General features: G+C 39.1%; 2 protein-coding genes and 1 pseudogene across 4 annotated transcripts; all 3 read left to right on the top strand.

The window, feature by feature from the left end:
• LOC107618651 (rhodanese-like domain-containing protein 6) lies at positions 5,489 to 10,806 on the top strand. 2 transcript variants are annotated; one of them, XM_021110503.1, is made up of 10 exons: positions 5,489 to 5,552; positions 5,587 to 5,799; positions 5,918 to 6,082; positions 7,138 to 7,243; positions 7,448 to 7,628; positions 7,791 to 7,872; positions 8,196 to 8,278; positions 8,960 to 9,092; positions 9,504 to 9,669; positions 9,882 to 10,806. In XM_021110503.1, exons 2-10 carry the CDS (start codon positions 5,638 to 5,640, stop codon positions 10,628 to 10,630), a joined length of 1,827 nt encoding a protein of 608 aa, XP_020966162.1. In that variant the 5' UTR covers positions 5,489 to 5,552; positions 5,587 to 5,637; the 3' UTR covers positions 10,631 to 10,806. The 2 variants fall into 2 exon arrangements, with proteins under 2 accessions (XP_020966162.1, XP_016176255.1); XM_016320769.2 differs by having other exon boundaries at positions 5,507 to 5,799; positions 9,504 to 9,674; positions 9,882 to 10,383.
• LOC107615366 lies at positions 11,700 to 19,186 on the top strand. 2 transcript variants are annotated; one of them, XM_021111457.1, is made up of 9 exons: positions 11,700 to 12,367; positions 12,474 to 12,573; positions 12,676 to 12,885; positions 13,008 to 13,143; positions 17,941 to 18,104; positions 18,179 to 18,293; positions 18,372 to 18,569; positions 18,672 to 18,752; positions 18,867 to 19,186. In XM_021111457.1, exons 6-9 carry the CDS (start codon positions 18,282 to 18,284, stop codon positions 19,056 to 19,058), a joined length of 483 nt encoding a protein of 160 aa, XP_020967116.1. In that variant the 5' UTR covers positions 11,700 to 12,367; positions 12,474 to 12,573; positions 12,676 to 12,885; positions 13,008 to 13,143; positions 17,941 to 18,104; positions 18,179 to 18,281; the 3' UTR covers positions 19,059 to 19,186. The 2 variants fall into 2 exon arrangements, with proteins under 2 accessions (XP_020967116.1, XP_016172920.1); XM_016317434.2 differs by lacking the exons at positions 18,672 to 18,752; positions 18,867 to 19,186 and having other exon boundaries at positions 18,372 to 18,418.
• Positions 19,344 to 21,504, top strand: part of LOC107615367 — a 3,394-nt pseudogene continuing 1,233 nt past the window's right edge.

The following is a 21,504-nucleotide window of genomic DNA, read 5'->3' as shown; positions in this document are numbered from 1 at the left end:
ATAGAGAAATCTTTCAAACTTCAAAATGTTTGAGCATCTTGGTTATGCATAGCTTAATAATTAGGAAGTCGGAATGGTTTTTAGTTTTTACCCATATCACCTATGCTTAGCACGGGTTTTTTCGCTAGTGTACAAGATGTCTCTGGTACGGGTTGAGAGATGGATCGAGAACTTGCGGGTTGAGGCAGATGCCGGATCACTTGACTTGAGCAATGGGGGGAGATACCTGCAAAGACACTCCGACGCTCAAGTCAGAATGGATCTAAGAGGTATAAGGTGTGAGGAATGAATGAATACCTGGAGGGACCTGGGTCCTCTATTTATAGGTGATGGTGAATATCTTATCTTATCTTATTTGGCTAAGATAAGGGAGACGTTTGAATTATCTTATCTTATCTTATCTTATTTGACTAAGATAAGGGAGACATTTGAATTCGAAAGTTGGTTAGGACCTCTAGTGGGCTGGTTTCGGGCCTTCTGGAAGGGCGAAGCGGGTCAGACCCTGGCAACCGGGTTCGGGGACCGTTCCGGGTGTAGGTCCGTGGGCCGGATCCGTAACAGTTGCCCCCGGAGCGAGAGAGTGAGGGTGCTCAGTCTCATCGCTGGAGGAACCTTTTCCTCGTCATTGTGATTTGGCAAGGAGATCGTTGTTTGGTTTTTCCGATCAAGGTCGAGAATTTGGGGAGTTTCTAGCCGTTTCATGGTCAGGCGAGGACTGCGTTTTTTGTGCGTCTCATCACATGCCGGGTTTGATGACCGTTCCGAGGAAGGACCCGGAGATCGGGTCTGGAACAGTTGTTCCTGGAGTATGAGAGCATGCTTACTTGGTCTCAATGCTAAATTGTTTGGAGAGTCCAATTCTCTGTAATTCGGGAGACTGTGAGGAACCTAGAAAGGGCGTGACGTCATCCTGCACTGATTGGCGGGATGTTGGTCAGTCCGATTTTTCGCAAGTTGGAAGACCGTCAGCTCATGCTTGTTTTGTGTGGCCTTTTCTAGGCCGTTATTGTGAACTTATTTTAGGCCTCTTGGTGGGCCGATTTCAAGACTTTGTTTATTTAGCATATTTGGATTTCCGTTTTGTTGGCCTCACGGTGATCGATCCCAGGCCGTCATTTTTTGTTGTTTGGATACCCGTTTTGTTTTTTGGATATCCGTTTTGTTGGCCTCGGGGTGATCGATTCCCGGATAGCCGTTTACTTATTTGGATATCCGTTTGGTTATTTGGATATCTGTTTTATTGGCCTCGGGGTGATCGATTCTCGAGTAGCCGTTTACTTATTTGGATATCCGTTTTGTTGTTTGGATATCCGTTTTATTGGCCTCGGGATGATCGATTCCCGAGTAGCCGTTTACTTATTTGGATATCCGCTTTGTTATTCAGATATCCGTTCTGTTATTTGGATATCTGTTTTATTGGCTTCGGGGTGATCGATTCCCGGGTAGCCGTTCACTTATTTGGATATCCGTGGGTAATCGATTCCCGTGTAGCCGTTTGGATATTTGGATATCCGTTTTGTTATTTGGATATCCGTTCTGTTATTTGGATATCTGTTTTATTGGCTTCGTGGTGATCGATTCCCGGGTAGCCGTTCACTTATTTTGGATATCCGTTTTATTGTTTGGATATCCGTTTTGTTGGCCTCGGGGTAATCGATTCTCGTGTAGCCGTTTGCTTATTTGGATATCCGTTTTGTTGGCCTCGGGGTGATCGATTCCCGTGTAGCCGTTTACTTATTTGGATATCCGTTTTGTTGGCCTCGGAGTAATCGATTCCCGTGTAGCCGCGTTTGATTTGTGCCGTCGAACGGGACAATGCTTTTGAGAAAATGAATTCCATTTATGGTTTGGGCCTCGTTAAAACCTCCCAATGTGGGTAGGAAAGAATGCCCAGTAAGAAAATATACGATTAAACGACTTAAGCAATAAATGCAAGTAAAAAAGGCAAAATATAAAGGGTAAAGAGATAGTCTTAAACGACCTCAATCTTGTTGCTTTGGAAGGATGTTTCTACATATAGTAGCACCGTAAGTTGGTGGAATTTCAGGATCTTGGAAGCTTGGTCCCGTCTAGTCTTTCGAGCATGTAGGCTCTTTTTTCGATTACCGTCCTAATTTGGTAGGGACCCTCCCAGTTGGGCGTGAGCATCCCTTCTCCGGGAGTGGGTGGACCGATATCGTTTTGTCATAAGACGAGGTCTCCTGGTCCAAAGTCTCATCGTACCGTGCTGCCATTGTACCTTAGACTTATTCTTTGTTTTAGGGCTAGCTCCCGTAGGTGCGCTATGCTCCTGACCTTGTCTGCAAGGTCCCACTCTGCCTCTTTGTCGTTTTCTCGCACGGTTCTGCGCGGACTTTGGTCTTGGTGTGCATCGAGGTCGGCGAGGAAGATGCCTGCCGCATCTCGAGATCTCTTGCGGAGGGTCGAGCTGGTGTTCTCACACTCTACCGCGACTTTCCGGTCTCTGTGTATTGTGCCGATAGTGCCGTTGTCGGCTTGGAACTTCATGAGTAAGAATTTGGTGAAGATGACCGCCGAGAGGTTGTTAATGGTCTTTCTCCCGAGGATGATGTTTGTAGGTAGTGGAGTTCTTAAGGATGACAAATTCGGAGAGAATGGTCTTTCTTTGGTTCCTGGCTCCGATGGTGAGGGGAAGTGTGATGGTGCCGTCCGGTTGAAGGAAGTTATCCCTGAGCCCGGTTACCCCATTATGGTGGGTTTGTAGGTTTTCGTTTCGGAGCCCGAGTTTGTCGAAGGATTCCCTGAAGAGGATGTTGGAATCTGCTCATGTGTCGAGTAGTATTCTTCTGACCAGCCCGGTTCCTATCTTTGCGGAGATAACGAAGGGGGCATCTTTCGCCGAGGTGCCGTATTGGCAGTCCTCGGGGGAGAATGTTATCGCATTATTGGTGATGATTGTCGGGGTTTGGTTTCTGACTGCCAGGACCTTGAGGTTCTTTTTTAGTGCCGATTTCGACTTTTCCGGCTTATCCTTGCTTGTTATGATGTTGACGACTATGGTCGGGTCTGTTTCCAGACTTTCCCGAGGGGCTTGTCTTTGTGTCCTTGGGTTGCGTCCTTCCCTATCTGGTGATCTGTCTCTTTCTGTGCGCTTCGACTCCCTGATGATCTTGGCGAACTCGGAGAGCTTGCCGTCTCGTATGGCTTGCTCCAGAGCGTCTTTTAAGTCGATGCAGTGCTGTGTTCTGTGTCCGTATCCTTAGTGGTAGTCACAATATAAATTCTTGTTGCCGCCCGTTCTTTCTTTAAGTGGTCGGGCCTTCGGAAGGACGCCTCGGTCAGCTATTTGGTGGTAGATCTCGGTGATGGGAGCTAACAAGAGGGTGTAATTTGAGCATTTGTCGGTTTGGAATGTTCCTTTTGGTTTTCTCTTGGTGGGGTGTTTTGGCGAGGTGCCGTACTGCCGTTCTGCCGTTTATTGGCCGCCACGACTTGGCTCACCTCCTCATCGTTTATGTAATCCTTAGCGACGCTCTGAATCTCGTGCATAGTCCAGACTGGCTTCGCAGTGAGATACTTTCAGAAGTCCTCATTCATAAGTCCATTGGTCAGGCAGAGGCTCGTGACTGAGTCCGTGAGTCCGTCGACCGTCAGGTATTTTCTCGTAGATTCGTCTTGTCTTTGGGTAATTCCGAGCAAGCTAATGGGGTGTTTAGCTTTGGTGATTTTGATAGTGAACTGGGCCATGAACTTTCTGGTGATATCGTGGAAGCTGACTATAGACCCGTTTGGGAGGGCGTTGAACCATTTGATCGCAGGGCTAGCTAAGGTTATCGAGAAGGCCTTACACCGGATCATGTCGGCGGCTCCTTCCAGGTTCATCCTGGCCTTGAAGGCCGTTAGGTGTTCCCGGAGATCATTGGTTCCGTCCTATTTCATGTCAGTGGGCTTGTTGAAGTCCTTCAGGAGTTTGGCTCTCAAGGATTTTTCTGTGAACATCGGGATGGCTTCCATTATCACGTGCATGTTTCCTGCTCGTTTGGCCTCCCAATGGTGCCGTCGGTCGTCTTCTCCGCGTCGGTGTTTCGGGTCTAGGGAAATGCTGCGATCGTGCTGTTTGCAGTGTTGTTGCTCAGAGGGCCTGGTGTTCTTGGTATCGCGATGAGATTAGGTCCTGGAGGTCACTTGGCTTGTATGCTCCGGGTGGTACCATTCTTTGGGTGTGACTTGGCCTTTGAGGTTTTGCACCCTGAAGCACAACTCTTGGATTATCTGGACCGCCTTCTCTCCCAGGCCATCGGGTGGCCGGGCTTCAGTGGGAGGACGGTTGTCCTCTCTTGGTTGTTGCTGAGTTGGGGTTGGTTGGCGATGTGCCGGGTTTATTATCCTTCCGTGGGTGGGAGGAGTGTTATCTTGGAGTTCGGGAGTTGGGCTTTGTGGGTTTGAGTTGGGGTGTCGGGTGGAGGATTGCTCCTCGAGGTTCTCCGTCATGCCGCCACGATTTGGCTGTCCCCCGTATCCGTGCAAGAACCTTGAGAACTTTCTTGATCTATTGGCTCCTGAGAGGTCTGAGCTTGGCCATGGTGGTAGCATTTAAGGAGGTCATTCATGATGAGCTTCCTTATGAATTTTTAGTAAGGTCCGAAGGGGGATCATGGCGACAGAGTTGTCACAGGTGAGGCGGCGGATGACAGAGGTTTGGAACCTCGTGTTGAAAGAGGTGACCTCGTGGGTTTGGAGAAAGAGCTTGAAGAGTTCAAAAGCAGAAGCAACCTCGGTGGGCATGGAGCCAAAGTAGAGGGAGAAGATGGGGCCATGGCGCTTGGAGAGACGGATGAGGGAGTGGTGAATGAGAGGGCCCAAGAGGTGGAGGTGTCCCACTAAAGGGAAGCGAGACTTTGGGCTCAGAGGATTTGGAATTTCACCGTTGGAGTAGGGCGAGGGTGCATAAAGAGTATTATCACTAAGAAGGTAATTGCAAGTAACATTGTTCCTTTGGGATTTCGCCGTTGGAATAGGGCGAAGGTGTGTTATCGCTGCAAAGGTGATGTAACTTAAGGAAACATTATTCCTTTGGACCGGATCACTTGACTGGAGCAATGGGGGGAGATACCTGCAAAGACACTCCGACGCTCAAGTCAGAATGGATCTAAGAGGTATAAGGTGTGAGGAATGACTCATCGCTGGAGGAACCTTTTCCTCGCCGTTGTGATTTGGCAAGGAGATCGTTGTTTGGTTTTTCCGATCAAGGTCGAGAATTTAGGGAGTTTCTAGCCATTTCATGGTCAGGCGAGGACCGCATTTTTTGTGCGTCTCATCACATGCCGGGTTTGATGACCGTTCCGAGGAAGGACCCGGAGATCGGGTCTGGAACAGCTAGTTTCTTGGAAATGAAAACTGAAATGATCAAACAAACCCATTTTCTCTAGCAATTTGTTTTTGAACATGAAAATCAAAGAAATAAACCAAACAAAACGTTATTTTGGTCTCCATATTTTTCTGTCTCCAAGTTAGAAACTAACTGGTGTCTTAAGGTCAAGTTTGGGTTAAACTAAATCCGACCCATTTTGGCATCAAACTCAAACTAGCATGCAGCTTGGCCTAAGTCGCGCCTAGCTAGGATAGGAGGCTCAGAGGTGCGGTGGTGTAAAACACCAAAACATAAACCCTTAAAGCATGTCGGACACCGAAGGCATAGACCAATACGGCGTGCTCCTCTACTACAAGTATGCCCACATCCCCAACCTCGACGACCTCCTCTCCTTCTATCACTCCAACTGCTCCCAACTCTCCCTCCTCGGCCGCGTTCGCCTCTCTTCCCGCGGCGTCAATGTTACTGTAACTAACTAACTCAGCCACTCTTCTTCAATGCCAGTGCTCTCTCTTTCTTTTTCCCTTTCCGAAACTGAACTTCGTTTTATTTATTTATTTATTTTTTCGATTTGTTCTGGGATAGGTTGGTGGGAAATTGTCGTGCTTGGAGAGCCACATTGAAGCCCTCAAGGCCAAGGACTGTGTGTTCGAAGGGACCGATTTCAAGCTTGCTACTTGTGACGAGCCGCTAAACGATAGGGTCGCCGAGGAGTGTGGATTCACTTCTCTCTCCATTCGAATCGTCGAGGTCATTCTCTTTTTCATACATTTTTCTCTTGTTTTTTCATTTTATATCGGAGTAAAGGCTTAAATTCTTCCCATACATTTTAGACGGAAGTCAAATTGGTTCCCCGAATTATCCAATGCGGATCATGTTAGTCCCTAGCCAATTTTAGGTCTTTACGCCATTTGACCAAGGTTGATATCCACCACAAAACTTGGTCGTTTTGTTGCATCACTGCATCCTATGTGAAACTTAAGGTTCAGATTGGTAGAGATATAATCATTCATATTGCCTCCTTTTATAAGTTTAAGCTTTCGGGATAAGTGGTAAGAACTCTATGTCCAGAAGGTCAAGAATTCGATCTTGTTGAACCCCAAAATTGGAAAAAATAGCATAAGGCAAATAAAAAAGAGGAAAAAGGCCTATGTGAAAATCAAGCAAACCCAAAAGAGGTCCTTGGTTGAGGGACAGTATTAGAGATATAACCATTCATGTTACCTCCTATCAACTTTTGAGATGAGTGGTTTTCATGACACACATCAAAGGGCGTGGAAAATAGGTTAGAGATCAATTCGATTCGATGGAAATCCGAGGGGCTGCTTTGATTCACGCTTATAATTTTCAATCCCAATAGGTGAATTGTTGTTAGTGTTATTGGTCTTTGGAAATGATTATATACATATGAAAGAGTTGTGATATTTGAATGAGGCAAACTGATTGAGGTATCTAATCCAATTCAATGATCGAAAACAATTCATTGCATCAATGCTCAGATGCACGCACACATATGTATTGATTAGCTTTGCATAGTTGCACTTTTTATTTTGCTTTGTAGTGTTGAATTAGATATGTCGGCATAATTTGTTATCCGGGATTGTACTAGCATATTTAGCTATCTATTGTGGTGGAATGTAATCAACATTTTTACTTTGCATTTGGGACCTCACTTTCGTTATTTTGATTCTTTCCTCCTCTTTGGGTGCTGGAACATGTGCTTGGGCATCATGAATTGTTATTGCCGTGCTAATTGCTAGTTAGGTTCAGCACATCTCAGTGATATATGTCTGCTTTGTTTATAGGAACTGGTTACTCTCAGTTCTCATCCCCTGTTAAAGTCACCGGAGATTTCAAATGCTGGAAGACATCTTTCAGCATCTGAGTTTCATTCTTCCCTTCAAAATGCTGGTAAGTTTCTATAACTTGCTTACGTTGATGTATATCTTTTCGATTTGTTATCTTGGATCAAATTAGGTTGCCTTCCCGAACACCTCCCCTCCTTCTTTTTGCTTATTTGCTTATTTTTTTCGTTTGATTTTAACTTTACTCTGTGGTTCTACAACTGCAATTGAATTTGAGGTTTTTATTTGTATAATCTCGGTTATTTTTTAGATCAGAAGAGTCAAGGAAACGGCCTTGTGTTACTTGATGCAAGGAATCTGTATGAAACAAGAATCGGGAAATTCCATGCACCAAATGTCGAAACTTTGGATCCACAAGTTAGGCAGTATAGTGATTTATCCTCGTGGATAGATGATAATAGTGAGCAGCTGAAAGGAAAACATGTCCTTATGTAAGTTATTTTACTCTTTATTTTGGGTTATTCAACATTCCTTTGTAGCATTTTGTTATTGCCTGGTAAATATCTATTGTTGGTTTGCAGGCTGGAGGTAGTAGTTTTCATGCAGCTTTCATTTTTGAACTTTACAATGGTGTTTTCTTATTTTATTTATAGGTATTGTACTGGAGGAATCAGGTGTGAAATGGCATCTGCGTATATTAAGTCAAAAGGTGCTGGCTTTGAGAATGTGTTTCAGGTAAACAACGGAACTTTTGGTATCTTTATTCCTTTTTGTTTTACCCTGTTTTGAAATGGGATAAAATTTAGTAATGTCTCATGGGTTAGTATCATGTAGTTTGTCTGTTAACTAGTATGTTTATTGTTTATTAACTGGTCATATTGGCACAACCTTAGAAATGATCCTCTTAATTCTTAAGGACTTGGGTGGTGTTGTGCAATGAAGCATGAGAATTGTTAGAGTGTGAAAATCTTCTGGGAGTGTATCCTTTTGCAGAAACATGTCATAAACATGGCAAAATTTTATTTTTGCTGATCAGTTGTGTTTTGGATTAATTGCAGTTGTTTGGTGGTATCCAACGGTATTTGGAGCAATTCCCAGATGGTGGTTTTTTCAAGGGGAAAAATTTTGTGTTTGATCACCGGTATGTTTTTTCAAATGTCAGATTGCGTTTAGGCACTGGTTCATAAGTATCTTGTAATCCTGTGTTGTAATTTGGAGTATCACCAAGACATCAGACCATTAGTCATTAATAAATATTATAGTAGTAGGTTTACCAAGACACAAATATATAGTAGGTGTTTTTGGGAATGTTTAAAGACACTACAGCTTCAAGTGGAATTATGGAAGAAACACTAGATCCTATAACCCAAGCAATTTATTTTTGGATTAAAGATACTGAACCATATATCTTTCAGTTGCTTTTGTAGACTGGGTTTTTGATGCAGCTGTTTATAATAATATTCAATTAACTGGACTTAACCAAATAAGCAATTCGGTCCTTGACAGTAAAGTTTTTGAAGGCTGGTCCATGATTTTTTATGGCTCTCAATTTCGATATTGCTATGCTTATCATAAAAGAAGTTAATTTGATTGAATCATCAATTCATTATTTAGCTATGAACACCATGGTGGTTTTATTAATTTCACCATTTTATTGTTGCTATTTTTGTTGTTGCTGCTTGAGCTTTTCTCTTCATTGCCTAGGTCTTGATTTATCCAGTGAAGAGTTTGTGTTCTGTAATCTTGAAAGATGGTCAAATTTGGGATATTGTTGTTTGTGAAAATATTGGATAATCCCTGATTTTTTCTTCCATGGCTGCAGGATTTCTGTAGGAAGTTCAGATAGTAATGTTCTTGGTACCTGCCTTATCTGTCGTCGTTCATTTGATGATTATTCTTCACGCTGCCGATGTACTTATTGTAGAATGCTTGTCTTAGTTTGTCATAATTGTCAGGTATGATCTGATAGCTTATCCATGCCAACATGTTAAGTTTGCAAACCTTCATTAACCTTAGCATTCTGTAGGACTCATGGAGCAGAGAGAAGTATAGGAATTGGTTATATACCACTGAATTAGTTGCTGGTTCTAATATCCCAAAAAGACTGATATTGTGGAGAACTGATACTGGAGATTCACTATATTATTTTCTCTGTTATATTGACTTGAAGCCTTTTTTGGTCTGTTTGTTGCTGTAAATGTGAAAAAACACTTTCTGAGTCTTGTTCACAAGAATTATATTGCCGCTTTAGTCAAATGAATGTTTGACCCCTTGCTAACCGGAAAACAAGCAGCCCTTTAATTGTTTTGGTTTCTGGGGTCTGTTTTCTCTTCTTGCCTCTGAATTCTGTTACTGTGATTCCCCAGAATGAAGCTGCATTGTATGTTTGTGAGTTGTGCCAGAAGCAGGGCAAAGCTATTCAGTCAATGCAGTTAATTGGTACTGGTGAATTGAAAACCCCATTGGAAGGTGCTGAGTTGCAAAATTCATCTTCAAATGCTACATTATTACCTCAAATGCCTAAGGGAGATGGTAAGGTCTGTGATCCATACGCATGAATTAGCCTTGCTTTCACAACTATTTTGTCATATTTTACATTAATATATAATTTTCATAGTTTGCTGAATTTTTATTTTTAAAATTTGTTAATACTTTTTTTTTTTTAAGTTTCTAAAGTCTAAAAGATCTGGCAATATAAAATGTGCAGTTCTGAACATCCTAATGATTAATGAATAATGTTCCAGATGTCAGGTCCTCTAGAAAGCTTAGAATCTTATGCTTGCACGGGTTTCGGCAGAACGCTTCCAGTTTTAAGGGAAGAACATCATCATTAGCAAAAAGACTAAAGAAAATTGCCGAATTTGTTTTCGTGGATGCACCTCATGAGTTGTCATTCATTTATCAAACAACTTTGGCCAAAGATGCGACTTGTGAATCATCTCCAATGCTGTCTAGTCCACCTCCACCTTTGGAGAATTGCAAGAAGAAATTTGCATGGTTAGTAGCTCCCAATTCTGATGGAAGTACTGATGTCAATTGGAAGGTAGCAGAAGGCCCATTCGATCCACTTCAATACCAGCAACAAACTGAAGGATATGATACTTCCCTGTCACACTTGAAGAACGTTTTTTCCCAACAAGGGTCATTTGACGGTATCTTGGGATTTTCACAGGGAGCGGCGATGGCGGCTTTAATCTCTGCGCAACAAGAACAACTAAAAGGTGAAATGGACTTCAAATTTGTAATAATATGCTCAGGCTTTTCTCTCAATGTAAAGGAGATGGAACGCGGCATCATCAAGTGCCCTTCTCTTCATATTTTCGGCAATGAACATGGTAAGGACAGGCAGATAGCCAACCAAGCAAGCAAGGAACTTACTTCATTGTATGACGATGGTTGTTCTGTGATAATTGAACATGATTGTGGTCACATAATTCCTACTCGATCGCCATATATTGATGAGATAAAGGGTTTCCTTGGACGTTTTCTGTAAGAGGTTATCGAGTAAAATCTCTAGTTTTTGATACAAGTGAAACCTTGCAACTTTGCTTTATTGTATTATCTGTGTTCTGTATACCATTTTTGCTCCATGATGATGCAATTGGCTTGCTTCTTGTTATGTATTACAAATGTGCTTCTTGTTATGTATTCAAAAAACCATTCTATCTACCCAAAGATTTTTCGTAGTAGAATGGCAGGAGGCTATTCACACTGGCATTTACCTCCTCATCAAGATAAAGGGATATTATTATTATTATTATTTAGTAGGAGGAGGAAATTTTATGATATTGTGATTTGTGACCGTAGAACATAATATGGAGGATGAGTGTAAAATTATGCACAGTGGAAAAAATATAAGTGAAAAGGAAAAAAATAAATACAAATTGTGAATTTACGTTCCTTTTAACCAACATGTGCTATCCATTTTATTTACTAATGTGTTATTCTACTATTACAAGCATACTACATGACCAACCCATTTGGGTGTGTGCTATATCATTTACCTTCATCAATAGTGAAAATTTTAGAGCTCATTTAGTCTCTCTCTCACATAACTTGACCAAAATTTTAAGTCTAGCCACGAATATTTTAACCATTTATCGTAGGCAACTACTCAAATAAAGATAGCAAAAATATTTTCTTATAAAGATGTTTTGTTTAAAAGTGTGATTTATTTATTTAGCCACACTTTAAACAAAGACAATACTTATAAATATCAAAATTTAATCCTACAATTCATCATTCAAAAATCAAAAAATATTTTCAAATATTTATCTTATAAATACCAAAGTTATAAATGCTATACAAGATAAAAGAGTTTGCAATTGGGTACATGCTTAACTTGTCTCTTCACTTTCTTGTCATAATTAATTTCCTTCCTCCCTTGCGCAGTTCTTTTTCCAGTTGGTTGTGGCTATCACCTACCGGTATCATCAATCTCACTCTGTGTTACCAGCTAGTTAAAGTTCAAACTTCAAAGGCCAGTTTTTAGATCATTAATTTTTACTTCACATTACTTGATATATATTTGCCATTTCTTTTTAATATATATTCTTTAACTATTTTGTGCTAATAATCTTCCTATATATAATAGGAGACTAGTGGCTGATTCGGTGCTCGACAAGTGGTGGATCTATTCACTTGACACGTGTTGGGTCATATAGTAAAGAAAAAAAAAACATTTACTAACAAATTCCAGCAAAAAAAAAAAAAAAAAAAAAAAGAAGAGAAAATAACTCAAATCTTTGATTACCTGGCTGATTTAAATGCAAGAAAACTACAATGGAATTTCAAAGTATATGTAATACGTGTGTGGGAATTCTCTAACAGATACAATGAGAGAGAAGTTGGCACCATTGAAGTGATTATTCAAGATAGTCAGATAAATATATTCACTCTATTCAAAAGTTTCAAAATTTTGCGTGATATAAGTATGTTCTAAATATATTCAAAAAACTGCAGGGCACAAGGTTGCAAGTTTCGATCCCTAAATCCCTGGTGAGCAGGTGGCGGGGTGTCTTAGTTCAGTTTCAAATGTATATTATGACCAACTTCGTTGTTGTTGACAACCAAAAGAGTAACATATTAAGGGGAAAGTATTTATTATTCTTCAGTCATAGGACAATCGTCAGTCATATCGAGAATCCCAGTTTTCCGCTAAATGTTTTCCGATTCAGAACCATCCGTGAGTTACTAAATGCTGAGAAGATCGATGACTCTGCATTGTTTGGTAAGTTGGTTTTATTAAATAGTTGTTCAACTTCTTTCATATTCAAATGCAATGCATAGCTATGGTTCTCTCAAATGTGTGTACTGTGTATTTTGTTTTTTTTTAGACATGATTGGTGAAGTAGTTGGTAAAGAAGATCCAAAAGAGTTGATCACCAGCAAAGGAAAGGAGACTAAACGACTGGCTGTTATCTTGGAGGACCCAGAGTATGTACATTCAACACTATAACAACTATATTTATGTGCGTATATAGAAATTTCTATTTTCAAAGAGTTAATGTGATGTCTTTTATATTTATAATGTTTTAGAAACAATAGGATTGTGTACACTATATTTGGTGAAATGGTTGACTAGCTACTTCGACACATGCAAGATGGAAGGGTTGAGCCACTAATAGTTGTGGTTCAGTATTTTAAGGCAACCAGATGGAATGGGAATACATCTGTCCAAAGCCACTTTGACATTTCACAGCTGCACATAGACCCCGACCTTAAAGATGTTGCTGAATTTAGGAGCGGGTTTGTTGATTCTATCTTATATAATCACTAAAATGGATTGCTTTTATACTTTGTATGAAAATGTTGTGGTCTATATGTATATTTGTTGATGAAGTTGATGATCCTTTTGAACTAATGTGTAGGCTGCTTGGCGGTGAACCATCATCCTTTGTGAGGATTAGTCAAGTTCCATCAAAAACAGCTTGGTCAGGGGTTGAGGAGCTCAAACAAGGTGCTGTGTCAGTGAAAATAATTGAAGAAGTCCTTATCCAACATAAGGTAATTGATGAGCAGATAATTTATACCCTTTTTGGCATTGTTTTTAGGTAGTTTTTAATATGATTTAGTTACTGTTTATTATATTTTTATTAGTTTCTATTCAAAAATCACATTTCTGGACTTTACTATGAGTTTGTATATTTTTCTGTGATTTCAGGTACTTTCTGGCTGAAATTGAGGAACCTGAGCAAAAATCTGATTCAGAGGCTGAAAAAAGACTGCAGATGCTGTTGGATTCTGACCTCCCTGAACTTGAAGTGGATTTTCTGGAGCTACAGAAGCCCAATTGGCACGCTCTTAATTGCGTTGGAAAGTAGACATCCTGGGCTTTCCAGCAATATATAATAGTTTATACTTTGCCCGAGATTTGATGGCCCAAACTGGCATTCAATGTCAGCCTAAAACATCTTGGCGTAAAACGCCCAAACTGGCACCAAAATTGGAGTTAAACGCCCAAACTGGCACCAGAGCTGGCGTTTAACTCCAGGAACAGTCTAAGCACGAAAAAGCTTCAATGCTCAGCCCAAGCACACACCAAGTGGGCCCCGGAAGTGGATTTCTGCACTATCTGCACTTAGTTACTCATTTTCTGTAAACCCTAGTTACTAGTTTAGTATAAAACTACTTTTAGAGATTTATTTTATGTCTTTTGACCATCTTTTGATCATATGTAACTTTTATCATCTTTACACGTTTGGAGGCTGGCCTCACGGTCATGCCTAGACCTTTCTCACTTATGTATTTTCTACGGTGGAGTTTCTACACCCCATAGATTAAGGTGTGGAGCTCTGTTGTTCTTCATGAATTAATGCAATTACTACTGTTTTTTCTTCAATTCACGGCTACTTCTTTTCCAAGATATACTCTTGTACTTAATTCAGTTAAGTCAGAATGAAGGGGTGACCCGTGACAATAACCCAATCTTCGTTACTCGCTTAGCCAAGATCCGCGTGCCTGACAACCACAAGCGGTCTACATGATGTTCAACGTAGTCATTGGACGACAGCCAGAGTATATTCTCTTGGATATCTAATACACAGACTGAGTCCGTGAGATTAGTATCTTCGTGGTATAGGCTAGAATCATTGGCAGCATTCCTGGGATCCGGAAAGTCTAAACCTTGTCTGTGGTATTCTGAGTAGGATCTGGGAGGGGATGACTGTAAAGAGCTTCAAACCTGCGAATGTTGGGCGCAAGTGACAGTGTGCAAAAGGATCAATGGATCCTATTCCGACGCTAGTGGGAACCAACAGATGATTAGCCATGCGGTAGCTGTACCTGGTATTTTTCATCTGAGACGAGAAACCAAATAGTTGATTAGTCGTGCAGAAACTGTAGAGGACCATTTTCACTGAGAGGATCTTACAGCTTGCCATGGAAGGAGGTAACACATGGTTGGAAGAAGGCAATAGAAAAGCAGAGGTTCAGAAGCAACAAAGCATCTCCATATGCTTATCTAAAATTCCCACCAGTGAATTACATAAGTAACTTTTATTTTCTATTTTATTTATATTTTAATTATCAAACTGATGCCAGGGCATTTTGGTCAGTTTCACTGACCTTTTCTTTACTGTTTTTAGGGTAGTTTCATGCATTTCCTTAGGAAATAAGCTAGTTTTGGGTAGATATTCACTTACATCTTGATTCAAGCATACATTGTGCACTTTACATGATTTCATGAGGATTTTGCATGAATTTAAGGACGAATTGGATGTTGCATTTCCCATGACTTGGACTAGAACTTTGATGCACTTTATTGCTTGATTTCAGGACAAAGGAAGCAAAGTTACTAACGTTGGCCAAGTCACACTAGGCCATGTTAACTCCCACGTTAACCTAGTTAACGTGGAAGCTAACGTGAAGAAGGGAGGTGACGCCAACGTTAGTGACACCCAACATTGTCACTAAAGTTGGAAGGAGCCCACACATGCCACCATGAGCCACGTTAACTTAGTTAACGTGGAAGCTAACGTGGATAAGGGAATGTTGAGCCAACGTTAGTGACACTCAACTTTGTCACTAACGTTGGAGATGGCTAGCATGGCCACGTTAGAAGCCACGTTAACCTAGTTAACGTGGACTCTAACGTGGGAGCTAAGGGGCACATTGGAACGTTAGTGACAATGTTAAGTGTCACTAACGTTCTCGAAGGTTGGCAAGCCTACGTTAAAAGAGCCACGTTAACTAAGTTAACGTGGACTCTAACATAGAGAAGGGGGAGGCTTCTCAACGTTATTGGGAAAGTTGAGTCCCAATAACGTACGCGAAGGACAAAGAGGCAACGTTAGTGGCAACGTTTGTGCCACTAACGTTGAAGTTAACGTGGCTCTTACTTGGGTAAGGAACGTTAGTGAAAAAGTTGAACTCAAGATCCAAAGGCCCAGACCCAAGACTTGAAGAACCAACTAGAAGAGTAGAAGAGTAGTATATATAGGAGTAGTTTTGAATTAATTGGGGAGTTGGAAAATATAGGGAGCCTCTGGGCATAGAATTACTCTCTATATTTACTCTGCACTTCTAGTTTTCATCATGTATTCTCCATCTTTGTTTTCATTTTCCAGAGCTATGAATAACTAAACCCCTTTCATTGGGTTAGGGAGCTCTTACTCTTATGAGCAATTCCCCCATTCCCATTTACAATTCTGCAATTTACTTTCAGTCATTTACTTTCAGTTCTTTAATTCTAGCATTTACTTTTTTCTGCCATTTACTTTCCCGCCATTTTATTTTCTGCAATTCTCAACTCAAATTCTGATTCGCTCAACTAGAACATTCTTCTAATTAAAGTTGCTTGATCAATCAATCCTTGTGGGATTCAACCTCACTCTATTGTGAGTTTTTACTTGACGACAAATTCGGTACACTTGCCGAAGGAAATTTGTTATGAGACAAGTTTTCCGTGCATCACTGATGAGCGGATAATTTATACGCTTTTTGACATTGTTTTTAGTATGTTTTTAGTAGGATCTAGTTACTTTTAGGGATATTTTCATTAGTTTTTATGTTAAATTCACATTTTTGGACTTTACTATGAGTTTGTGTATTTTTCTATGATTTCAAGTATTTTCTGGCTGAAATTGAGGGACTTGAGCAAAAATCAGATTCAGAGGTTGAAGAAGGACTGCTGATGCTGTTGGATTCTGACCTCACTGCACTCAAAGTGGATTTTCTGGAGCTACAGAACTCGAAATGGCGCGCTTCCAATTGCGTTGGAAAGTAGACATCCAGGGCTTTCCAGAAATATATAATAGTCCATACTTTGGCCAAGAATAGACGACGTAAACTGGCGTTCAACGCCAGCTTTCTGCCCAAATCTGGCGTCCAGCGCCAGAAAAGGAGCCAAAACTAGAGTTGAACGCCCAAACTGGCATAAAAGCTGGCGTTCAACTCCAAGAAGGACCTCTACACGTGCAACACTCAAGCTCAGCCCAAACACACACCAAGTGGGCCCAGGAAGTGGATTTATGCATCAATTACTTACTCATGTAAACCCTAGTAGCTAGTTTATTATAAATAGGACCTTAAGGTGTGGAGCTCTGCTGTTCCTCAAAGATTAATGCGAAGTACTACTGTTTTCTATTCAATTCATCTTGTTTCGCTTCTAAGATATTCATTCGTACTTTAATCTGAATGTGATGAATGTGACAATCATCATCATTCCCTATGAACGCGTGCCTGACAACCACTTCCGTTCTACCTTCGACTGAATGAGTATCTCTTAGTTCTCTTAATCAGAATCTTCGTGGTGTAAGCTAGAATGATGGCGGCATTCAAGAGAATCCGGAAAGTCTAAACCTTGTCTGTGGTATTCCGAGTAGGATTCAATGAATGAATGACTGTGACGAGCTCCACGAGCTCCATTGCTGGGCGTTAGTGACAGACGCAAAAGGATAGTAAATCCTATTCCAGCATGATCGAGAACCGACAGATGAATAGCCGTGCCGTGACAGGGTGCGTTGACCATTTTCACTGAGAGGATAAGATGAAGCCATTGACAAGGGTGATGCCTCCAGACGATTAGCCGTGCCGTGACAGGGCATTGGATCATTTTCCCGAGAGATGACCGAAAGTAGCCATTGACAGTGGTGATGTATCACATAAAGCCAGCCATGGAAAGGAGTAAGACTGATTAGATGAAGATAGCAGGAAAACAGAGGTTCAGAGGAACGAAAGCATCTCCATTCGCTTATCTGAAATTCCCACCAATGAATTACATAAGTATTTCTATCCCTATTTTATTATATTAAATTCGAAAACACCATTATCAATTTATATCTGCCTAACTAAGATTTGCAAGGTGACCATAGCTTGCTTCATACCAACAATCTCCGTGGGATTCGACCCTTACTCACATAAGGTATTACTTGGACGACCCAGTGCACTTGCTGGTTAGTTACACGGAATTGTGAACCATGGTCTTGGCATCATGTTTTTTTGGCGCCATTTCCAGGGAAAGAAAGAGCAATAAATTTTACATAATTAAAGTGTAATCACGATTCCACGTACCAATCACAAACATCATAACCATTTGAATCCGCCTGACTGAGATTTACAAGGATGACCATAGCTTGCTTCAAGCCAACAATCTCCGTGGGATCGACCCTTACTCACGTAAGGTTTATTACTTGGACAACCCAGTGCACTTGCTGGTTAGTTGCACCGGAGTTGTGGAAAGTGTGAATCACAATTTCGTGCACCAGTAATCCCAACTATGTTTTTTCGAATGTTTTTTTTCCAATGTCTATTTAGATTGGTTGCTGATGCAAAAATACTCGACATTTTAATATGGCCTAATAGGAAGATCCAGCTTGGATTGCTGCAAGTATTGTTGCGATTAATGTTACGAAAGACGATTGGTTCTATAAATCATGTAAAAAATGTCCAAAGAAAGTTGAAACTCCTATTGGAAACAGATATGAATGTGGGAAGTGTGGCCATACACATGGATCTGCAGCCCTAAGGTTCTTTTTTATAATATTTGTATGGAACTTTTTAAATAAACTACATGTTCATTTGTATTTTGTTTGTATTATAGGTTCAAAGTCGAGGTGATGGTTTTTTATGGAACCGGTAGCATCCGATTGCTACTATGGGACAAGGAAACAAGTATGCTATGTGGGAAGAGAGCTTAACAGATTATGGAGGACGATGTAAGCACCTATTGTTATTCTTAAGAATTACTATCTATAAGCTATATAGCAAGAGTGAAGTGCTTTATTTGTTTACAGGTTATAGTAGGAGATGAATATCCCAAAACACTTGATAACATGATGGACAAAAGAGTCCTTTTCAAGATAAATATCAAGGAAGCCAATATTAATCAATTTGATCATGTGTACATGGTTATGAAAATCTGTGATGATGAGGATATCATTGACAAAAATCTTCCCAAAGAGTTGTCTACTAATCTTCCGAGTAATGTCAGTGTAAGTTCTTTAAACGATTGAGTGCTACCGATAAGCGTATATTCTTATACATGGTCAATTCACTGTAACATCTAAGCAGACCAATTCATTCCCTAAACACAGGAAGATGGCTGCAACAACTATTTGGAAATTTTAGAAAATGTGGCTAATCTTAAAACTGATTGTGATACTGAGTCTTCTATGGTATGTTCAAAATATCTATTTTCTTTTATATTGTTACAAACAAGTGCAGATTTCTTGACAACTTTTAAGATGAATTGTTTAACCTGATAGTTTTCTGTTATTTATGTGTTATAGGATGTTGTGGAGGAGTGCATCTCATCCCTCAAGTACAATACACCACCTAAAAAAATTACCAATGGATTGAAGAATTCTCCTCTAAGTCTGAATGAAGATGAGGAAGAAGGCCAGCTGTCAACCAACAGGTTCAGTAGGAAGATGGGAAAGAGACAGAAATGTGTTAACTTTGATGCAGATATGAGTAGTTGAAAATTGGGTTTATATTTTGAGTAGTAAAAGAAACTCTATTGCAGTCACCTAATTATGTGATTTGTAATTGTATGACTTTGTTATTATCTTTCTATCATGTGAGACTTTGTTAGTCCGGTGGCATTTAATTTATGAACTTACCTTAGAAACTTGATTGATTCCTAATATGATTTCTAGATAGTTAGCTTTGTTTTGATATGGTCAGTAGCTACCTGTATATACACTTTAAAAGAATTGTTTTTAGTAAGAATTATTCTTAATGAATTTAATCATCTAATATATGCTATGGCTTATTTCGGTAGTTACACCAACTAAAATTGTTTCACATGGTTGGAAATAAACCATGTACACATCAGAGTAAAAAGAAGTATACATTCACTATGAAATTCTGATATGTATCGTACAACTACTTAGATTAAAGTGTGAAATATATATGAAATGCTAGATATTAAAATATAATAATTTTTAAACTAAGTATAAAAAGTTACTATATGCATCGTGATTGAGTCGAAATAGTATTTTACACGTGATATTAGAACAAAACCTATATAAGGATAAAAAAATCAGTTAAATACAATTACATTCTTATATAAGAGTTTTATTACATGTATTGTGTATTTTATATGTCACAACCTTCATTATTTTATTAAATAAAGTTAATAGTGAAATAACATTGAGTTACTTTTAAAATATTTAGGATAGAAATAAGATGAATAAAATATTAGAGACAATATTCGTACTTATTCTAAATATTTGAGACAAAAGTGACATTTTATTCTTTTTGGAGAACTATTTTAATGCTTCACCTTAATTCTATCCAAATGTTTTTGTTTCTTATTTTTGGCAAGATATTGATGGTCCTTGCATTGGACATGTTGTGGCTTCTGGTAATGCTAAGTTTAAGAAAGGTGATTTTGTTGTGGGAGTTTTCACTTGGGCAGAGTACAGTGTGGTTAAGAAAGGAAGCATAATGAAAAAATTGGATCCTTTCTGAATTTCCTCTCACCTATTACCTTGGAGTTCTAGGTAATATGATGCAAGATAATTTACATATTTTTTATTACATGTTTCAAGGTAGGCATGATTTCTTATAGGAAGAAGGTAGTTAAGTACCTTGTGCTAGATTTATGAAAATGATCTTGTACATTTTTAGTTAAGAGAAATTCAAGGTGATAAATAGTTTTTTTTTTTATTATAATGTCTTTACTCTTTAACTCAAGTTATATTTGATTTTGTTTTGGCCAAATAAATAACTAATAATTGGAATTTTGTGTTGTCATTTGTTTGTGGTTGACTTGATAATTTTAAGAATAAATTCCTACACTATTAGAATAACATATCTCTAGAAATTAGGGTGCATCGAATTGGGGTAGTAGGTTGGAACTTGGAAGGGTGGTAGTGACGGTTTATAGTTTGGGGAATATTCACGTGATGACATCTTTATATAAAAATAACATTGTGAATCTGTAGATGGTTAGTCAAACATATTTGGTCAAACGTATCAAATTATCTAGTGGTCCACAATGTTATTTTTATGTGAAGATGTTATCATGGAAGTATCTACCTTATAGTTTTACTTCTGAGAAAAAAACATGCACAATAATAACATGTCTGGAGATTTCATTAGTACTTGTAACAATGTGTAACTCCTATAAATGTTAGACATACGTAACTAATTAGTTAGTAGTTAATGTTAAGATGTATATAAAGAGGTTTAAGGAATAATATATATATTTTTTTATTTTGAATTTTATTAATGCAGAATTTAGTGGGCTATCTGCCTATGGGGGTTTACGTGAAATTTGCAAACCCCAAAAGGGGGAAAAAGTGTTTGTCTTAGCAGCTTCTGGAAGTGTTGGAATTTTGGTTGGACAATATGCAAAGCTCTTAGGTTGCTATGTCGTTGACTCTGCTGGGAGCCAAGAGAAGGTTATTTTTTTAATATTATCATTATTTTGTTCCCAATAATTTTATTATTACTATTTTTAATTTAGTAACACATCAAAGCTTCAGTTTAAATTGGAAGCCTAATCTATGTGTAATTTGTTATAGGTGACATTGCTGAAAGAAAAGCTAGGGTTTGACAATGTATTCAACTACAAAGAGGAAACAAATCTAAATGCTACACTTAAGAGATATGATATAGGGCTTGTTTGGCTATCATTTTCAAAAAATTATTTTTTCTTTTTAATTTTTCTAGTGATTTTACTTTTAGTCTTTACTATAGAAATTTATCAATAGTTATGAAATAGTCTAAAATGAATATTTTTTCTTCAAAAGTTATGAAATATTCATAGCATCTTCACTTAAAATTAAGAATTTTAAAAATTCATAAATTATGATTTAACCCTTTGAATTTGTAAAAAATAATTTCTTATATTTTTGAAAAGGGAATGTTTAGTTTTTCATGATTAGGATCAATTATAAATTTATAATTAATTGGCGT

This window comes from Arachis ipaensis, chromosome B09 (assembly GCF_000816755.2).
Source record: "Arachis ipaensis cultivar K30076 chromosome B09, Araip1.1, whole genome shotgun sequence".
NCBI lineage: Eukaryota > Viridiplantae > Streptophyta > Magnoliopsida > Fabales > Fabaceae > Arachis > Arachis ipaensis.
Note: the sequence above shows the minus strand (reverse complement) of the source record. Positions and strands in the feature narration are given on the sequence as shown.

Bases quoted from the DNA above. Each gene is read 5' to 3' on its own strand.
- LOC107618651 (XM_021110503.1), top strand. From the start codon at position 5,638: ATGTCGGACACCGAAGGCATAGACCAATACGGCGTGCTCCTCTACTAC. The intron at 6,083-7,137 runs GTCATTCTCTTT...CTTTGTTTATAG, and splicing joins TCTCCATTCGAATCGTCGAG to GAACTGGTTACTCTCAGTTC. The intron at 7,244-7,447 runs GTAAGTTTCTAT...GTTATTTTTTAG, and splicing joins TTCTTCCCTTCAAAATGCTG to ATCAGAAGAGTCAAGGAAAC.
- LOC107615366 (XM_016317434.2), top strand. From the start codon at position 12,734: ATGCAAGATGGAAGGGTTGAGCCACTAATAGTTGTGGTTCAGTATTTT. The intron at 13,144-17,940 runs GTAATTGATGAG...ATGGCCTAATAG, and splicing joins AAGTCCTTATCCAACATAAG to GAAGATCCAGCTTGGATTGC. The intron at 18,105-18,178 runs GTTCTTTTTTAT...TTTGTATTATAG, and splicing joins CATGGATCTGCAGCCCTAAG to GTTCAAAGTCGAGGTGATGG.